This window comes from Gobio gobio (assembly GCF_949357685.1).
Source record: "Gobio gobio genome assembly, chromosome: 17".
Classification (NCBI taxonomy): Eukaryota; Metazoa; Chordata; class Actinopteri; order Cypriniformes; family Gobionidae; genus Gobio; species Gobio gobio.
The window spans coordinates 14,247,934-14,269,199 of record NC_137110.1 but is presented as its reverse complement, the minus strand read 5'-3'; the positions used below and the strand labels follow the sequence as shown (position 1 = coordinate 14,269,199).

Here is a 21,266-nt window from a genome sequence, read left to right as displayed (position 1 = left end):
GTTTATGACAAACTTTATTAATGAATCGCACATGAATTCGACTAAAGGGCCTGGCACACATTTAAAATACTGACATCTTCCACCATTAATCTTTTTACATTTAATCATGCATGCTTCATTTTATTGAAAGCAGTTATGTCGTTTGAAATGCTCATGGTGCTATATTGATCAGCGTGAGCACTGGATTATTAATTTTCAGTCATGTTGATATTAATAGTAGACATAAAACATAAAAAAGTATACAATTTGTTTTATTTTAGCATTATATTGTTATATGGAATTGGATTTGAGTGTACATTTTTCATGGAAGTCATGGTTACAAAACTGCTGTTTAAATGGTACACGAAACACACTTGCCATTGAATTCTTTCATAGTATTTCCTGGTTTATAAAAAGCGTGCAGAGAATCAGAGCAAAAAGTATGAAGAGTAAACTGTTTAAATTTGTTGTATGATTCAGGTATTCATTGCTAAATGATTTGCATTGATTTAAGAATGTGTAGTATCATTTCAGAGCAAAAGGTATTATTTTATTTATTGTTTGTTTTCATTCATACATTGTGAGCATTTCTGATGTGATGTGATTTCTGATGAACTGCTGTGTTGATGAATCTGCACTATTTTGGTCTTTAATTGATGGACACAAACATTTACATTTTAAGTGATGAAGTTGTCAGAGGTCTTGTGTTTTAAACTTTAAACAAGTCCATGTTATTCTGGCACATTTAACTGATATTAATTTTGAGATTCATGAAAGAATGGGTTTATTTAGATAATAATTAGTGTGGTCATTCCACACTTACAGAAAGTAATGACACCTGTTGGAATTTTGCCCATGGTTTTTAATATAACAATGCATTCTTACAGTAAGTGTTTTAGTGGGGTAACACAGAAATACATAAATATGGTACTCAGTATTTGGGCAGTTTGGGTTTAGACTCGTGAACACAAGGTCTTTTACTTTTCGTGGTGGGATCACACAATAAAAAGATGCATTTTGAAGTTTGAAGCCACCTGAAATACAAGTAGTGGTTATCGGTTATTAGACCATCTTTTTTTTTAAGGATCATCTTATAAGCTGAATGTGAAACTGCTTTTCACTTGAGAATAAGATTCCCAGTACAAAGTAATTACGTTTTATTTATCCAGTGGGAGTCAGAGGAGACGGAGAAACTTATTTCCCGTGCCTTAATCACAGTAGTTCTTGAAAAAGAGGACAGTATACTCAGAGGATTGTACATCAAGTCTTTGCTTTTCCTCTGCTTCATAGGAAAAATGAAACCTTTGTGCACTGGGCCTGGATGCTCTTACCAGCACACCCTACTTCCGCCATGACACCCAGCAGAGGATTCTGGGATTGACGCAAGCATCACTCCCACTAATGGCCTGGACCAGGTGAGCATGCATAGGTGTACTTTTTGTCTTCAGTCATCTCTTTATGCATTGCCCATTTATTTTCCATAAATAACACCACTATAAAGGTCTTGCTTATTAACTTTCAGCTGTCTCCATGTAGTTCTAGCATTAACTGACCTGTTTGTCCCCGTTTAAGGTTTCAGCTGGCCTGCTGAAGCTATGGGGAGCTGCTGGAGCTGTCTATACAGAGACGCTATCCAAGACAACCATCTCAACAAATTCAAGGTGCTTTTCACAAACCTTTAAAAAGTACTGTGGTGGTAAATATTTGAAGTGCAACATTTGAGAACAGCTACTAGGTTCACCTAGTAGAGCATCATTTGGATCTGAGATAACTGGTTATGTTTGACAGGTGACTAATGTGGACGATGAGGGAAATGAGTTGGGCTCAGGAACCATGGAGCTCACACAGACAGAGCTCATTCTGCACACACGCAAACGTGACGCCATCCGGTGGCCATACCTTTGCCTTCGGCGATACGGTTACGATTCCAACCTCTTCTCTTTCGAGAGTGGCCGTCGTTGTCAGACAGGACAAGGTGAGATGATTCTTGCTTCAAAATTATGCAGACGTACGACTGAATTGTGTGTAGAGCAACCATCAGGAACCTTTATATTTGCTTATAGGTATATAGAGAGCTTTAGCACCCGCCCACTTTTTCAGTGGCATTGGTTTACGGAAGAATTTTCTTCCACTAAGACAACCAGCTACGCAGTGAATCATAGTGTTACAAAGTTTTATTTGAAGCAAAAAAGTATTTTGAAAATCGGACAAATGTACAAGACTGTACTCACTGGCTTTAATTTAAAGTTGTTGATTAAATCAATAGAAACAATACATTTTAAGTTTATTGCGAAATATGTGTACATATTCTAATTTTTAAAGGTATTTTATACTGTTGTCTGAGGTCAACTTATGACGTCCGCGTGGTTTTTACATTCAAAAACATAATGAATAAGTAATAGGCAATTTTTTTACCCTGGTTTTGAGGCTCTCTCAAGAAACACTGGGTTTTGATGGGTGTGCCACACTGAAGACTTGGAAGTAAACGCCCACTGCTATAATTGGATAACAGTTTTGCATATTTAATGAGCTTCAGCTCCCTTGTGTGTAGGCTATGAGGGATTGTTTTGAAAGCCTGTGAGAAACGGCAAACGAAATGATTCGTCCCACAGGGCTCGCAAACTATCTTTATCAAACAAACACAATGATTTATCTCTCATCCACCCGTGATTGATTGTATTGATTTTCTTTTATTACTTGGCCCACCCGATAGGTGGATATGAGCGAACCGTGCATCACACACACACACACACACACACCAAGTACGTTGCCGACTGCATGATCAAAACTTCCGCAATGTTTTTTTTTCTTCAAATATCAAGTCAAGAGAGTGAACGCACATCAAGAAAGGAATGTTATTTCACTATTTAAGATAGCCCGTCGGCAGGCCGGGCTTACGTTTTGGTAGCCTGTCTGGAAAACACATAGCCCCGGGACGTTGGGCTTTGCGAGCCCTAGCCCAAACATCTGTCTGATCCCGATTCGCAATGAACCAACAACACCACAAATAAAGGATTCATCAGCCTTTGACAGCGTGCTAATGTTCAGTTAGACACGTACACATAATCAATAGATATCAAACGATCTGTAATAATGCAATACTATCACATATAAAAACATGTTTTACTCACATTAGTGTGTTGCTTCATTCATTCATGTAATCTCATCCTGTCATGTCTTCCCCACGTGAGCTGGATATTCATTAAAAATAAAGTTCATCCGTGCCTTCAAAATATTGTAATCCGAATCAAGCTTATGCGGTATGTTTAGAAATTCTATCCGGTTTAGCTCCATGTAGGCTTGTGTAGTCGGTGGGCAGGGCTACAGAATCAGGTGCTGTTCTTCTTCTGTTGAGGCGGTGCTTCACTACACTCAGACGTCATAGCCGGGCACATTCTGAGATTGATCGTTTGCTAGGCCTGGTGTCAATAAAAGCTTTTCTTTGACTAACAAGGAAGTTTTCAGCTTTGAAACTTACAGGATATTCTTATATTACCATGACCTTTTATATATCAAAAGCTCAAGGGAAAGTTGATTTCTCAATTCATCACCCCTTTAAGTATTTGGACGTCATTCGCACACAGTGCTTCATTGAAGCTCTTTTGGCACGATTTGCTTGTTGCGACTCTCCGATTGATGGAATTTTTATACAGCATCATGGATAATGTAGCTTTTCACCATAAATTCAGCAGTTAAACACAATTACTTAAAAAAGATAAGTTGAAATAATGTGTGCTGACGCATATACCATTGATTAACAACCTCTGAGCTCACAGTAGGTCTATCTATAATGGTTTGTAAGTTATGGTTAAAAATCAAGCTTTTACTACCCTGACAAGCCAGGCCCACATCAAGATTTGATCCACATTAGATTTGCTGCTGCTAGGGTGCGTCTAGATGTCTAGGCTAAGTTTTTACAGTTTTCACTTCTGGAACCTGACTGTTGCACACTATTTGGGGGTTGGTTGATTTGGCTACTTAATTTAATATACATGCTAGAGATATTAATTGTAATTATTGTTAAAATAAGTTCAATTTAATGCTGTCATCCTAATTTATATGTTTTATGTGCCAATATATTTTTGTGCCTTCCCCCATGCTTAAAAGTGACACTCCACCTGTGCATTTACTGTTTTTCTTGCTATTTATTTTTGTATGTTTTGACAGGGATATTTGCATTCAAGTGCTCTCGTGCAGAGGAGATCTTCAACCTGCTGCAGGAGTTGATGCAATGTAACAGCATCAATGTGGTGGAAGAGCCCATGATCATGACCCGGCCCGGGCATGCGCCAGAGATGGACATGCCTCGAACTCCACAGACACCCAATAGTGAGCGGGAATATCTACACACTTGAACAAATAGGGTTTCATATGTACATATATGTCAATTCATTTTAATGACACATCAATGGTATTGCTTTTTTATCTGTAGAAAAAGTGCATGCACATTTAAACACCTAGACACTTGTATTTACATATTTTCACACTCCATTCATTAAATGTCTCTCACAACTTTATTTTTATATCTTGCTCATATAATCAGGATTTTTACAGAAGGGAGACCTAAATGACACCTGCTTACGTGTACTGTGCTTTGTTCTGTTTGTGTAGCCCCTGCGTTCCCGATGCAGGGTTTTCCTAATGGATACCCAGGATACCCAATCAGTGCAGACTCATCGCAGCCCTCTCTCACCAACGACCACAGACACAGCCTCATGGGACTGGATGACCAAGTGAGAACAAACACCTGCCTGTGCACATATACAGTATCCACAAAAAGCATTGGGTCGCTCAAGCAGCATTGCATTAGACATAAAATATACATTATATACATACATTATTTACATTAAATGTGTTCCACTAACATTTAAAACCTCATTGCCTCTAACAAGTGAATTGTTTTGCTTGAAAAGTGTGTTTGTGCTATTTTATTTTAAGTAAATGCCTCTTGAGTTATCTAATGCAATGACATTGATGCATAGTTTGGCGTACAGATCCTTTGCATCATACACATCTTTTTCCAGGTGTTAAAATATCCATACTGTAACACTTAGCCCAGGCAATTAGTTTGCTATTTAAGTTACTTAAATAGCAACTAACAAACCTTTCTTGTTTGTTTTCAGACCCATACATATGTGAATACAGTGGGAATGGAAACTGACCTCTCGAGCCGCCACTGTGTCCACTCCCTGCCCGAAGTGCGGCCCACCACCTACCCGGAAACCTCAACTACCACCACCATACGTGGGGGCCCAGTCCCAGGCCAGCCCAGCTTGCACTGCTGCCCCATGGACGACCCTCACAAAGACCCTCAGGTCTTCCTCCAGCCTGGAGCCCAGGAGGTGAAGTTCATGTTGGGTCCGACCCCAGCACAGCGCCACCTGATGGAGAGAGACAGAGACCGCCACATCACTCACCCGCTTCGAGCGCCAGATGGCAGCTCCGAAACAGAAGGAGAGGAGACTCCGTCTGTACACATGTGCAACACACACTCCTATCACCATTGCCATCATCTAATGCACCGACATCCGAGCATGGAGCCTTGCTCAGAAAGCCAGCTGACATATGAGAATATCAACGGACTCCGAGGGGCACGTAGGCAAAGGCTAAGTCCGAGCACTGTGTCCCAATCTCAGTCTTTGGGCTCCAGTAGCAGTAGCAGCACCACTGGGGATTCCCGCACACACACGCATCCGCACTCCCTCCCGCTGACGCACACACACGCTTCCTCACTGCCTCCGCAGGGATATGGCTGTGACCGGGGAATGGGGGTTGGTGGTCATCGGCGCACCGCGTTGCTCAACTATGAGAACCTTCCGTCGCTCCCCCCGGTTTGGGAATACCGTGCGCTTCAGCGTGATGAAGAAGAGGATCAGGATGAAGATGAGGATGAGGACGAGTATGAGGAAGAAGAGGAAGAAGAATATGATGAGTATGAGTATTCTGAAGGTCCCGCAACCCCAAACGGATATCATCAGGAGAGTGGCGGCGGCGGTGGGATTCATCGCGACGCTCTGCAGAACTATGTCAACACTGAACAGGTGTGTAAACAAAAGGAAAAGCACATACATATTGCTTGTGAGAATATGCCTAATCTAATTACATATCAGGGAAGTGTAAAATTGGGATTTCCAGACATGGAATGACATCAAATTTCATAAATATAATAAAATGAAAAATTATTATCAAAATTACAATACAAAATAAATGATATAAAAGTCAGGGAAATTTCTATAATGTGTGTATGTGTATATATGCTTAGTGACACTTCAATCAATATAAAATATTTTTTTAATCCAGTAATCATGAATTAGGTCATAGAAAATAATTGGTCAAAAAGTGTGGAAAAACCTGTGACTACTCACACTAAACAGGTATGTCAACAAAAGCACAAGCAAGTATGTGTATAGAATATGCCAAATCTAATTCCAGGGAAAACCTGGAAAAGTCATATAAATGAACAAAAGTCAAATTTCAATCAAATATAATAAAATTGAAAATTAAACATAGATATGTTTGTATTATAAGAATGATGATACAATATAAATTAAAAAAAGATCATATAAAAAGTCACAGAGTGAGGAACGTTTATGAAGTGATTATATACTTTTATAGTTCTAAAATAATTTAATTGGCTTAGAGCGTTGAATCTGTATAAAATGAGTGTTTAAAAATATTTTGGAAAGTCATTAGTCAAAAAGTGTGGGAACCCGTTGACTAGTAACACTGAAATGTACAAACTCTAACAGATACAGCCTCCAACACGTCTTCGTCACGCTTGCCCTCCCCACCCTCACCCACCTGAGAGGGCCAACCGGGTTTTCAACTTCGACTTCAGACGTCAGCGAGCGGGACGGGGCAGCGGCACCTGCGAGCAGCATAGCCGTCACCCGCCGCCTCCTCCCTCTCGCCAGCTCAACTACATCCAGGTGGACCTGGAGGGTGAGCCCTCTGGTTTCTCGGGACACGGAGGAGGGGCTCCGGTACCACAGAGACCTCCTCCCCTCAAACGCGGCATGGCTGCCGCCGCTGCGGCTCCATCTTCCCGTCGTGGAGAATGCTACGCCGTGATTGACCTAAAGAAGACAGCAGCCATGTCCAACCTACAGAAGGCTCTCCCTCGTGATGACGGCACCTCACGGAAGACACGCCACAACAGCACCGACTTGCCTCTGTGAGAGGAGAAAAAAGGGATAGAGAGAGTTACAGGTATGCCAGGAATAAAAAGGAGTGAAAAATGTTCAGGAAAGAGAGTTTTGGTGGTATTTTCCTCCCACCATTATCGTGAAGCCTCTATTTTCTCATTTTCTACATTCATACCAACTGCTGCTTGATGAAATAGTAACTCCGTTGAGCCAAGCACTGAGCATTTTGTCTATTTATTTTTTTCTCACATTTTGCGTGAGAAGGTTGGCAGATGATCGTGAACTACTTATCATATGGTTATTATATGGTTTTTGGTTGCTGACTGGCCTTAGGGTCCAAAGAATTGGGTTCAGAAAAAAGACTTGATTCAGGAAACTATCTGCAGTGTTTCTAAGTTTCTTAAGTGTCTTAATCCTTTATTTTAGTTTGTCATTTTATGGTTTCTTAAAGGGATACTTCACCCAAAAATGAAAGACAGCAACCTGCTAGATAACAACAAAAAACATTTATTTTGAGTGATATAAAGATAAATAATTTTCGGGTGAACTATTCTTTTACTTTTCAGTATAGGCATCATAGTATTTTGACACTTGAGCAGAACAGACTTGAAACCACCACAAGTGTTTCGTTATCACAAGAAATACTATAATTTTCAAAATGAACACTCTTCATCATGATAAAGATACTCCAGCAGTCTCTCTCATGTTGTCCGTTTCAGTTCCCATATAGCTATGTGGTGACTGCGGCAAGGATGAAGAGAGCGAATTGTTCAGAATTTGAATGCCTCTTGAATCTCCTATCCTCAGGAATTGATTTGATCAATTCAGTTTGCACTTATCTTTCTTAAATTGTAACCGAGCCTCCCCTAATTTCATAATTCTCCACTAAGGCGTGGTAAAATAATACAATTACCCAATTAAAAGTAATTATTCAGAATGTGATCCATAGTATCTTTATGGGTTCTTGGTGGTTCTGAGATGGAGAATTATATGTTTTAAAGTGCTAAGATCCAGACTTTGGCCCAACAAAACGCATAGAAAGGGAGGCTAATTCCGATCCAAAAATTAGCTTATTTTGTTCAGTACCTGCTCAAGCTTTAGCACCCATGGTCCTTATTTATTTTGATATTTCTATCAGTCAGTTATTTTTGTTTTTCACTCTCCCCAAAATTGAGAAGAGAGAAACATAAAGCAGTCATTTGCATTGAAAAATAAAGTAAATAAATATTTTCAATTATATAAAAAATAGGGTATTTGTAGATAGTTCAAGTAGGAAGTAAAATACAATAAAAATGGCTATTCTCACGCCCCCAAAGTGATAATATACAGAACCTGAGAGTGACAATTCTCTGTGAATCCAAGAGTGTATTTATGTACATCTATGTTTTGTAAAGCTACGTAAAGCACCATATGCATATTCAGAGGTCAGAATGTTAATTATTTTTTATATCTTAAAAAAATATCATGCCAGGAATCATGAGGCAAAACATATTTATTTAATTTAGAATTATTTATCTAGCTCGCTGTCTGTCAATTTATTTATTTATTTATTGTTTCGTATTTGAATTATTCGTACAAGTAGATAACATGTTGTTAGATTAGTCATTTTAGAGATACCAAAGGTGGTATGGGAGACCACAGAATCTACCTTGGTATTATTTAATGTCTTTTTTAAACTGCAGTTTCATGTTGAATAATAACTGTATTTGAACATGTTGTGCCAAAAATATAATGATATCACTGAACTTATGTGCCATTGGTAAATGTTGAATTTTAGGGCTAACAATCAGCAACATGTAAGACATAAATGCAGCTGTTCCTTACAATTACATCACGATCAGTTCAGGACTTTATAATGTTTTGTCTACAAGTACACTAAAAACCCCGACATGTCAGTGTATTCCCAATGAAATCCCATTGTATCTATTCAAATTAGTTAAGCGATATTTTCTAAGTCTCTAACATTACTGCTGTTTTTCATTAGAATTTCATAAATCAACTATTTTTATAACAGTTGGTGTTCTAAAATGGATATACATCTTTTTTTTCTCTCTCAGTTTTAGCATTTGCTGTCTTATGGTTGTTAACACAGCCCTAAAAAATGGATTTATTTCTCACCAACAATACTGATGTAGCTATACATTTCTGAAGTTATGAAAATTTTGCTAGGGACCTCCAAGAGCTGAGGTTTTTATCTTGCTTGCTGGGCATGGACGTAGACCCAGTTTTTTTCGAAATCTCTCTGGCAGCCATATTGTTCTGAGCGCAGGGCTTTGTGGGCCTTACTTTGTTAGTTGATCATAACTTATAACTTCAAAAAATATATAATGTGATATGAGCGGTATTTACGGAAACCATGTGCTGCTGAACAACACCACAGTAGATTTAAATGTTCTGCGAGAAGCCATAATTGAAAGAAAATATTTTAAGGGTCAGGTGTCTTATTTTTTAAGGGAACTGTTTTGAGTAATAAACGTGATTTATTTTTTTATCACCAAAATTTTTCAAATTGAAAACTGTTTGAACAACGATGATTTGTTTTTATTTCGAGAGCCTTGCAGTTCAATACAATATTGCTGCCAAATAGGAAATCCAAATAAAATCAACATATTACACTCACAATCACAATTACATAGACTTATTATGTACTTTAAGAATGCGATGATGAACTATTTGGACACTTTTAGACACTTTTCAGAGGATCAATCTAGTTTTTAACATCTATATTTTGGTATTGTGGTATGATAAACATTTTGCAATAACAGCTAATGGAGTCATATCAGAATTTGTTTGAGTTGTTCAAGAACATGTTCTGTGATACAAGTCACAGCTGTGTCTGTGTGCATTCAGAAAGGACTGGATCCGCAGTGGGTTTACTGTCTTTCTCAGGCCTCATCTTGATAAACATGCGCTATATGTGTATTTAAACCAGGCTTGAGGAAAAAAAATCTAGTCATCTTGTCTGTAGGTGTGGGATCATAGAGAACTTGATTGTGCCATAAGTGATTTTCGTCCACTCTTTTAAAATAACGTGTAGCTATAGTGGAATTTTAAAGGTACAGTAGCACTACTAACTAGAATCCTGTGTTGACTTTGATTGCGTGGGGCCGCTTTGGAGTGTAAATGCTTGTTTTGTTGGTTGCTTGGTTGGTTTGTTGATTTGTTTTATGTTTTTTTTATACCTTCCATACACATCATTAATTTTTTATTCATTATCAGGGGAAATCAGCACTTGAGTTACATGTTAGACCCAGGTTAACTGCACTGAAATTGTAATGGGGTGAGCAATTATCTGAAAGTACTGTAAATCCCTGTGTGAAATCATGATTTTTCTAAATTTACCAAGAAGTATAATGACTGAATGTGCTTATTGACCTAAATGGGAAGTAGTTTAAACCTTTGTTTCCATGAAAACAACATTGAACCTCTTAGTTATGGAATACCACCATGATCATAATTCAGTTGCTCATCTAAACCTGGGATGGTATTCCACTTGAAGAGGGTTTCGCAGTGACCTTATCGAATGACCTGTCCTATTGGCGGTAGACTTACATTGTCATAATAAAGCTTAGGCGAAGCTCAATGACTGTGATGTACTGTACATTAATGTGAATGTGTCTCAAATGTGTCAGAGTTGAAGAGAGAGAGAGAAGAGAGAGAGCTGCCCATGCATGGACTCTGTACCGGAGACAGCATTTCCGAAGCTCCTCAAACTGTCTCGCTCTCAAACGGTCTTACTCTCTGTATGAATGTACCACACAGAGATGGACTTGTAAAATGCTCAGATGAGGTGATTTACACTCAATGTTTCTATCCTCCCTGATGAAAAGATGTGTTAATGTTAATGTTCCGTCTCAAGAATTCCGATTTCGATTCGATTTTTTGATTGTTTCTTTATATACAGTATTTACATTTTCTTGTATGTAATTCTGTGTATGTACATAACATATATGGGTATGCAGTTGCAGTCAGCTTCTCCTGTGTTCGTTTGTGTTGGCGCAACAGACACTATACTTTTGCCACAGCCATTTGTAGAAAGAGCAACGCCTTGACAGTCATTCCATTAGATGGACATTGCAGTCTCTATAAACAGATCGGAGATCTCCTATAGTCTGTTAATGTTGCAGTCGCAACCCTTCCCCATTCTTACAATGCAAAGCAGGCATGCCCCATGTTGAATGTTATTTTCAGTCATATAACTTTTGAAGAGAAAGGCTTGTATAATAAAAATGAATGTGATTAAATGTAATGTCAACATTAAAACTGGAAATGTCATCAAGTGTTACATGTTTGAATGCCTGAGAACAAGATGGATAGCTCTTGAAAGAGACACGTTGTGAACATTGTGTACTGTACTTTTACTTTGTCGACTGCTTAGTCCACTAGATGGCAGCAAAGGCTACATGATAAAAGAAGAAAAAAGGCTCAAATCTGGTTTACACTTTGCACATCAAAAACTAGCAAGGGAAAATCATACTAAAGTATGTTCTAAAACAGAACGTAGGCCTACACATTTTATTAATAAATATATTAAACATTATCAATTACCTGCACTATAACAATGGTGTTTGCAAAGTTATTATTAGTACTCATTTGGTTAGAACATAGGAAATATCAGGTACAGTTTTGTTTAAAGAATGTTTAGGGTAATAGCCTACGTTTTTTTATTTTATTTTTATCACCAAAACAGTCGCATTTAAAACAAAGGTGAAAACATTGATTTAAGGATATGTATTCCGCAGAGTGTTCTGCGGTTTATTAACAAGACAATATGGTGAGGAGGTGAACAGTCCAAACAGTAGGGTATGGGACACAATCACAGGCAAGCAGGAAGAGCTACCACTGTAACTAGCTCAAGATAATGGTAGGCTGGAGAGCAGTAATGGCAAGGCAAGGAGCGCAAGCAGCCAGAGAAGCTCTGCTTGCAGGGCAGGACAGGAACTGGAGACATAGGAAACAAGACAGGACCAAAGGCAGAACTAACGCTCAGCAACAACTAGAGTAATAGCACAAGTAGACAAAACAAACTCACACAGTGGTATAATTAACTAGCAACATAAGGGAAAAGCACACATTATAAAGGTGGCAGAAAACATGAACTGCTGACAACACTCAGACAAACAACAGGTGAACAAACGAGGAGCTGAGGACATGAGGAAAGGGTAGGCACACTCAGACAAGGAACAGGTGAGCACACTCAGACAAATGAGGACTAATCAACGACTAAACAAGCGGGCGTGGTAACAGGAAACAAGGAGGCGGGACAAGAGGAGCACATGCCCGACGCAAACAAAGAAAAAGCCATGTGGTGACACAACACGAACGCAGAGACATGAAACAAAGACAAGACTGTCAGAGGAGAACCCTGACAGTATGCTCCTCTTGCTACATCATTGTGACACTTTGCCTTGCAGTTATGTAATATTGCTATCAAACAGTAAATCCAAATAGAATGGAGATGAAAACATAACAGCGATATGCAGGTGTCACAGAAACGTCACTTTTATCCTACATGTATATTAAAGGGATAGTTCACCCAAAAATGAAAATTTTGTCATCATTTACTCACCCTCAAGTTGTTCCAAACCTGTATGAGTTTCTTTGTTCTGCTGAACACAAAAGAAGATATTCTGAAGAATGTTTGTAACCAAGCAGATTGAGTAACCATTGACTACCATAGTATCCCCCCCCCCCCCCCCCCCCCCCCCCCCACTATGGTAGTGAATGGTTGCTCTATCTGCTTGGTTACAAAAAATTTTCTAAATATCTTCTTTTGTGTTCAGCAGAACAAAGAAACTCATACAGGTTTGGAACAACTTGAGGGTGAGTAAATGATGACAGAATTTTCATTATACATACCTCCGTGCCAGCTTTTTTGTTTCATAAAAGTTTAATTAATACAATACAGATTTGGTTTTATCCTAATTTGTGTTCATAATCATTAAACTAATAATAATATTTCAAAAACTGCCCACAAGAATGAACACATTAAGTGTGCCTTATTGTATTGTAATTTATGTGTGTAGGTATTACTTTTATATTGGACATTAAAGTAGCTTTTATAAATGTTCCTTAGAAAAAAAAACTTACTGGTATGCATTTTACAATGGCACTGCAGGTTACTTTTTTAGTTAAGACACAACAGCTCAAACATCCATTTTGGCCAGGGACTGGGTTTAAGCATTGTCTGTGAGATGGGCACATGTAGGAGAATTTTTTTTAACATCTTTCAGATCATACTGCAAATCATCTTCATTTATATGGGGTAGAAGGTGGCCCTCATGATGCGTTTCATGCATTTTAGAGGGACCAGGCTGAAGAAAAGTTATTTTAAGTTATTTCTTCCTGATGATGAAAAGCAATGCTTTCAAATGATTTATTCTACTTATTCGCCATGGGATTTTAGCAGCTTAAAAACTCAACAAGTGCCCATTTTAAAGGTTTAAGTCTCCAACAATAATAGGATTCTGTGGGTCACAACCTCCCTGGCTTTGTTTACTTTTTTCCATAGACACAGATTAAGTTTAATCCAGGATAGTTGCACTCTAAAATGAGTTTTCAATACAAATCTGTTTAAGTCTAGGATCATGAAACATCTGTCCAGAATCTCAGGATTAGTGATATTGGTTCAAACTGATGTTATTCTGCCAAAAAAACGTCACTGCTAGGTTAAGATGCCATATGTACCGCAGCAGATTTTGCAATGGTGTATGCTATTTGTGTTTAACCCCTTTTAAAACTCTAGTTAGCATGACTGCAAACAGTTCAAAAAACACACAATGATTTATGATTGCATATTTTTGGTGACCTTGTGCTGTGGCATGAGTGCACTTTATGTCCATATTTGATGTGAGAAATTGTACGATAGTTATTTTGTTCCAAAGAAAGCATTTCACCCAGACAACTGATCTATTAGCAACTAATGCAGTGTGTGTGTTGGAAACATAACCGTCATCTCCAATTACATTCATGCTGGTTGCCAAATAATTCTTAACCAACATTTATGTAAAGACTTCTCTATAATAAACCCAAACTCATTTTAGTTAAGACGCCATCATCTGTCCATGGATTTGTACTCGGGAAATCAAGAGAGCAGAGAACATATTTATTGAAAACTCTGAAAGTTTAATGTAATAAAAGGGCTGTACAAAAATAAGGCATAAAATGTTAGACATCCTAGTTGGCTACATTCACTCTGAGAATTTTTATGTCATCAATAGGACGGTCCTGACTGTTGGTTTCAACCATGCCAATACGATTAAGAACTCCAATGCCCTGGCAGACCCGTCCAAATATAGTGTGTTTCCCATCCAGCCATTGCGTGGGAGCCAATGAGAGGAAGAACTGGCTTCCGTTTGTATCTGGCCCTGCATTGGCCATCGCGAGAATTCCAGCACCTACAAAATACAAGCATCATTTAAAAAAAATATTCTCATGAAAATTATGTGAAGACTTTCTGGTTTCAAAGTCAGATTGAGTTATAATAGACTTGCAATATATTATTAAAATAAGCAATGATATTAAATACGATTCAACCCACTTTTAATTTTTTTTACGCCACTAAAGGTCGTAAAGGCGTAGCTTGATGACGCCTGGATTTCGTAGAGCTTTTATTATGCCGCAGACATCCGCTTCCAGTCATACGTATGCAGCGCTGTTTTATCATATTAGATATAGGGCTGAAACGATTCATCGAGTTACTCGATTAACTCGATTACAAAAATTCCTCGAGGCAAAAATTCTGCCTCGAAGCCTCGTTAAATTCCTATGACGCGCACTATATGCGCAGGGATCTGATTCACACGGACCGCTGTTCAATGTTCAGGAAGCACACCATAGCGCGTGATACATTTTGAATTTAGTTTAGATTCTAGATGCCCAGAATCACTATAGTAACTGCATGTTTTACACGGTTTATGTAAGTTGATTACCGTTCTTATAGCTGCCCCACACACACGCGCGGCGCGCGCAAGCCCGCCAGATCGCTTTCACTTTCATCCTCATAAAGTTTGTCAAGTAAATGCTTTTAAAGCCTTTTTAAAGCCAGTTTGAACATTGAAGCGGTTGTGCACTATTCAAAAACAACAATACGGAAAACTTATCCGTTCAGTGCTCAGCTTTTTTCTGTGACACGGAGAGTTGAGCCGTGTTGCATCTTTGACAACGAGCGCGCGCCCTGAAGGCAGACCTCTTTTCGCGTGAAGATCGCGCGCGGAGAGCAGAGCAGAACTGATAGTAGAAAATCAGTAACACACACACACGCACCTCCTCTCTCTCGCGCGCGCGCGCCAGTCAGACCAATCGTGGCAATGCATCACATATGCTTAAACTTTTATGTAGCCACGCAACAATAATTTCAGCTTGCGTTCACTGTATACACCGGGACGTGATGTTGTGACGCGATGTTTCGAACGGATGCTTCACCTTAAATGCACCGCTATGCAAGTGATGCAAGCCAAATGCAGCGTTCTATTAAAAATGAAATTATGTATTTCTGCTGTACCAAACTGCAATGAAGCCTCACGCGCACGCACACACACACACACACACACACACACACACACACACACACACACACACACACACACACACACACACACACACACACACACAGGTTGCTAGGTTACCATAGCAAATAGGCTCACCACATATGATATATTATTTGTTAGTAGCCTAATGGTAAATGCTGCAAGTGTAGCATTTATAAATAAATATATTTACTTTGATGTCAGCGCTAGATTACAGCATGAAACCTGTTGTGCATATTAATAAATTAAATTGCTTTTCCTCTTCATTTTCGTTATGCATTATTTGTTTTGGTTGTTTAAAAACACGGGAAAAATTTATCCGATTAATCAATTAATCGATCGATTAAGTGATAGATTAATCGATTACAAAAAGAATCGATAGCTGCAGCCCTAATTAGATACATTATTTGAGTATGTTGAAAGTTATGCTATAATGCTTCTCTGTGCGTTTTCTCTGCGGCTACTATGATGAGACACTTGATCGATATTAGGCATGGTAAAACATGTTACTCGTGTAAATAAAGAAAACGAGATTAAGATTAACAATAAGACTAACTGTGTTGAACAACATAACAATGATTTGTTTTCTGTCGATGAATGTATTCAAACGGTTGTTCAACTGTCTAATAAAACGGAAATCGAGAGTAACGCGGCTATGATGTCATTGATAGACGACTCATGGACACGGTCCATGTCCTGGTTAAAATAGTTTATTTCTCTGGCTTTAAACATTCGTGGAAATATTTGGAATAATGTAAGTACACAAGTAAATATATAACATTGTTCTAGTGGTTTTTGGATGTTTAAATCCAAAATTCTCTTATATTCACTCATATTGTGCCTTTAATTTATTGCTGACATTTATTAAAGGTCCTGTTCTTCGTGATCCCATTGTTCAAACTTTAGTTAGTGTGTAATGTTGCTGCTAGAGCATAAATAATACCTGTAAAATGATAAAGCTCAAAGTTCAATGCCAAGCGAGATATTTTATTTAACAGAAGTTCCCTTTCAAAGCCTACAGCGAACGGCTGGTTAGAACTACATCCTGGTATTTCCTGCTTTAATTACGTCAGTAGAGCAGTAGAACAGACTAACCTCCGCCCACAAGAAAACGCGAAAAAAGGGGGCGTGGTCTTGTTGCTGTCCCACGTGGAGAAGAAGAGGACGTCGCGTGGAGAAAAGGAAGTGCTGCGTTTCAGTGTGTTTGTCGCCATGTCGTCGAGACGCTGTTATTTTCATCCCGGAGTCAAATCACATTTGTTTGGCTTTCCCAGGGACGCTGTAGAGATTATTAAGCGCGTATATATCTCCCGTTAAGAGGCGTGACCTTTCCACGTGCGCTAAGCTGCTGTCGAATCACAACACAGGACCGTGCTACGTTCGCTAAGCTGCTGTCAAATCGCAACACGGGAACCGCTGACACAATCAGAACTCGTTACGTGTTTCTGAAGGAGGGACTTCATAGAATAAAGGAAGTCTTCAGTCGTTTGTAGGACAGTGAAAACAGCGGTGTACAGATAAGTAAATTGTGTTTAAAATACAGTTTTTTTTTACACGCGAAACATGAACACATGTTATATTGCACACTGTAAACACAATCAAAGCTTCAAAAAAACACGAAGAACGGGACCTTTAAGCTCAAGTGCTGCGAGCAAGTACAATTACAATACAGCCAAGCAAGTCCACAAATCTTTAGATTCACTTCAAACTGAGAAATCAAGCATTTGCAATATAACAAAAGCTGCGAACTATAGTTCTTATGCTGGATTTTTTAAATAAAATTATGCCATAGTTTTGTGAGCTGACAAAATATTTCCATAGCTCTTGTGTGCTGGTTACTGCCATTTACAATACTATTAAATCTACTCTTGTATTACTACTCACCTGTAAATTTCAACTCTGGATGCAATTCATCCTCAAACTGCTTGCCATATATAGATGCACCACCACGACCTGCAGAAATTTGTCATAAAACAATTCATAAAAATACTCTTACTGGTAAACAACACAAACATAACATGACAGTAAATTAAAATGAAATTTAATCTTAATCTATTATGTTACTGAAGACGAAAGTGGTTGTGGTTTCACTTGGTAAAGCAAATTATTGACATTAATTCAACTATGTAGAATTTGACTTCTCAACAGCCTTACTGTGATTAATCTTATTGAACTGTCAAATTAAATATCTAAAAGGAGTGTTGAATGAGAAGTATTGTTTCCATGGCTGTCTGACCTGTGCCCGTTGGATCGCCCCCTTGAACCATAAAGTCTTTGATGATGCGGTGGAACTTGATGTTGTTGTAATATCCTCTTCTGCCCAGCTCTGCGAAATTCTTGCATGTTTTCGGCGCATGATTCCAGTACAGTTCTAGCACGAGAGTTCCCATCCTGAAAAGATAATGTGAACTGTGGGTTTGTGGTAATATGCTATTAAAGGTTAATGTCTAGCAATGTCCGATTCATGTACTAATTGTTCTTTTTTACCACATTTTAATTGAACCGGTCAAACCGTTTTTTCACAAGCAGATGTCCTACAGGCCAAAAGTAAGTTACATTTATAGCTGATTTAATAGTATGGTGGATTGCCAGTTATCATCAAGCATAGAAAAATGGCTGTTAATAATGTTTCTTAATCAAGAAATCAGTTGAACGTTACAGATTAAAACAGATGCATGATAACAAAAACTATTTTAATATACTAAATAACATCTTGAAAAGGAAAGAGCAAAATAAATGTCCCAAAAGCAAATTCAAAATCTATAATAATATTTGGGAATGTAGAGTAAGTAAGAACATTACACTGAGTATAATAAGCATCAGAGCTCTTTCAGCGACTCATTTTGGTATAACTACATTCTTCAGTTTTTTATTTGTGAATATAGTATTTGCCATGCAGAATATAGAAATTCACAAACATACTCCATCTTGCTTCTGTATGTAAGAGCATCAGTGTTGGGTAAGTTACTCTAAAAAGTACTTAATTACAGTTCCACTTTATTTTAAGGTGTCTATGTTACAGTGTAATGATACATTAAAGTACTGAGTAATAATAATTAACTACATGTACTTACTTTAGGGTTAGGAATAGGGGTTGGTTTGGGTTAGTTGCACCTAATTATAATTTGTAGTTATTACTTAATGAAACATGGACACTAAAGTACCTTAATTTCCAGCTAATAATTACATCTTCAACATTGTAATTAGTTTATTGTACTAATTACTCTCTCGAAAATATATTGGATTAATTATTGCTAATTACATTCTAAATCCCATATCAACTTCAACCAGTTGAACAATCCAAGGATAGACACGAAACTGCATAAATTATTCTTAAACTGACTGAAGTCTGGGGGAGGTTACATTGAAAACATACATTCTAACATTACATTTTGATGTTAAATCCACTATTGTTTTATATAGAATTAATCTATAATCTATCCTGTATAGTATTAGAGGTAACTAATTAAAATTACAGAAAAAAATTAAGAGTAATCCCTCACTTTAGTTTTTCAAGGGAAAAGCAATTAAATTACAGTAATTAGATTACATTCAACACTGAAGAGCATAACATCTTTCAGAAACAACTTAAAATGTAGCGTTGTTTAATGCATTGCACACTTAAAAATGGGATGGCGTAATTACGTCACAACGTAGAATCATTGAATGATGCTGAATTTGGAACCGCATCCTGTACTACTGTTTCCACATCTTTCCGAGTTCGGTACGAGTAATTCGGAAGAACCGAATTAACGTCAGTCGGACCTCACGCAACCCACTCTGATCCAAAACAATCGAATCAGTACGTAATTCGATCTTTAACCCTTTTGCATCAAGCAGTGAAGCTATACGTTTATCTACATGCATAATAAAACAGTTAAAACACAGATAACAGCTTTACTTATAGAGCAATGTGTTATCAAGACGCGTCTCATTCATTCACAAATCTATTACTAATGTCTTTTTTGCGACTTACGTTGTATCCACCGATACTGTGGGGGGTTGCCAAGAATCCGGAGGTATTCCAGTCATGTCTGTTGATCAACTAATATGGTTTAGATAGAATGTATTATTTTCTTTACTTCAAATTATGTCGCAAAGCGTGATAAGGAAGTAGTTGCACAGTTTGGTTTATTCGTTATTGTAAACCGTCAAGACCACACGTCAACGATGTAAGTGCTGGCATCTAGTGGACTGGATGAAAAAGCCATGCTGCCTGATCATTTGAAAATCTGGAATTTGAGGGTGCAACAAATCTAAATATTGAGAAAATTGCCTTTAAAGTTGATCAAATGAAGTCCCAGCAACGGATATTGCTAATAATACATTTTTGACATATTTACTGTTGGAAATTTACAAAATATCTTAATGGAACATGTTCTTTACCCAATCTCATAATGATTTTGAGTAAAATAAAAATGTATCATTTTGACCCATACAGTGTATTGTTGGCTATTGCCACAAATAAACCCGTATGACTTGCACTGTAAAAATCATAGGGGAACCTTTTTTTAGTGCTATATAGCACCAATTTTGGTGCTTCAGTGGTTTTGTGGTCCAGGGTCACATATTTTTTTTCTAGTTTCTAAAATATTTAATTGGCTAAGATATTTTGTCTGAATGCAGAATAGTCTGAATGTTTACTGGATATATTTGTACACTACAAGGTATAATTGTTTACATTTTATCATATTATAAATTGTTCCTCGTATAGCCAAATTAAAATATGTAACTTCAATCCTTATGTAATCACACAAAAAAGGTAAGTTTATGTGACTTCATTAGTCAAAAAGTATCTGAACCCAGTTTCATTTGGAAGTGACACAAAGTCAAAGGCATATTTGATAGAATTCTGTTTTATTCATTGACTTAAGTACAGGATACATTTAAGCAAAATAAGCATACAATTAAACAATATGACAAGGAACAGTCAGATCCATATTCTTTAATACATGTCAAAAGAAAATACATACTCAAGACTGTTGTAGATAGCAATTCTAAACACAAGTAAAAAGTAAATCAATCAATCAATAACTGTATCATTGTCACAGTGTCACTACGTTAGGAAAACGATAAATGTTGATCAAATTCCTTGTGATTGATGGCATTACCAGGCAGTATTAGACAGAGTATCAACATCTAAACTTGCCTGGTAAGACACAAATCAAAGGATTTTACTGCAGCGGAGAGGCAGAAGAAAGGGTCTGATGCCATGGGACTGTAGAAGAGATGAAAGCAGACAAAAAAGAAAATGACAGAATTAAAGTGGTTATTTTTTATCTGGAGAAAGGAAACTATTTAAAGGGGTTATTAGTAAAGGACAAAGTGCAAGCAGAGATTCGTAATGGCTGATTTAAGTTCAAAAGAAGAAAACCTAAAGGGTCAATGTCAGAACCAAGCGTCAGCATCCATATGGATTGTGAGGTAAACCTGGTTAGGTTATGTTTTATACAGACAAAAACAGGTTCTTCAAAATATCTTCTTCTGTATTTGTTTGTGTCATGCATTTTTTTAATGGCATGAAGGTGAATAAATTATGACAGAATTGTCATTTCTGGGTGAACAACACACCCTTGCAATTACTTAATGAACAGAAAGTGATTTCCTTATTCAC

General features: G+C 37.7%; 2 protein-coding genes across 2 annotated transcripts; one reads left to right on the top strand and one right to left on the bottom strand.

Annotated features, from left to right (window-relative positions):
• Window positions 1-1,574: 1,574 nt before the first annotated feature.
• frs3 (fibroblast growth factor receptor substrate 3) lies at window positions 1,575-7,157 on the top strand (the record flags this gene model as incomplete). Its single annotated transcript, XM_079840076.1, has 6 exons — window positions 1,575-1,640; window positions 1,768-1,954; window positions 4,147-4,308; window positions 4,591-4,712; window positions 5,103-6,020; window positions 6,729-7,157. The coding sequence occupies 6 exons, from the start codon at window positions 1,575-1,577 to the stop codon at window positions 7,155-7,157; spliced, it is 1,884 nt and encodes a 627-aa protein (XP_079696202.1).
• Window positions 7,158-14,234: 7,077 nt separating this feature from the next.
• On the bottom strand, window positions 14,235-19,802 carry ppil1 (peptidylprolyl isomerase (cyclophilin)-like 1). Its single transcript, XM_079840494.1, has 4 exons — window positions 19,629-19,802; window positions 17,889-18,043; window positions 17,537-17,605; window positions 14,235-14,521 (listed from the first exon to the last, which is right to left on the bottom strand). Exons 1-4 carry the CDS (start codon window positions 19,682-19,684, stop codon window positions 14,301-14,303), a joined length of 501 nt encoding a protein of 166 aa, XP_079696620.1. The 5' UTR covers window positions 19,685-19,802; the 3' UTR covers window positions 14,235-14,300.
• Window positions 19,803-21,266: the final 1,464 nt, after the last annotated feature.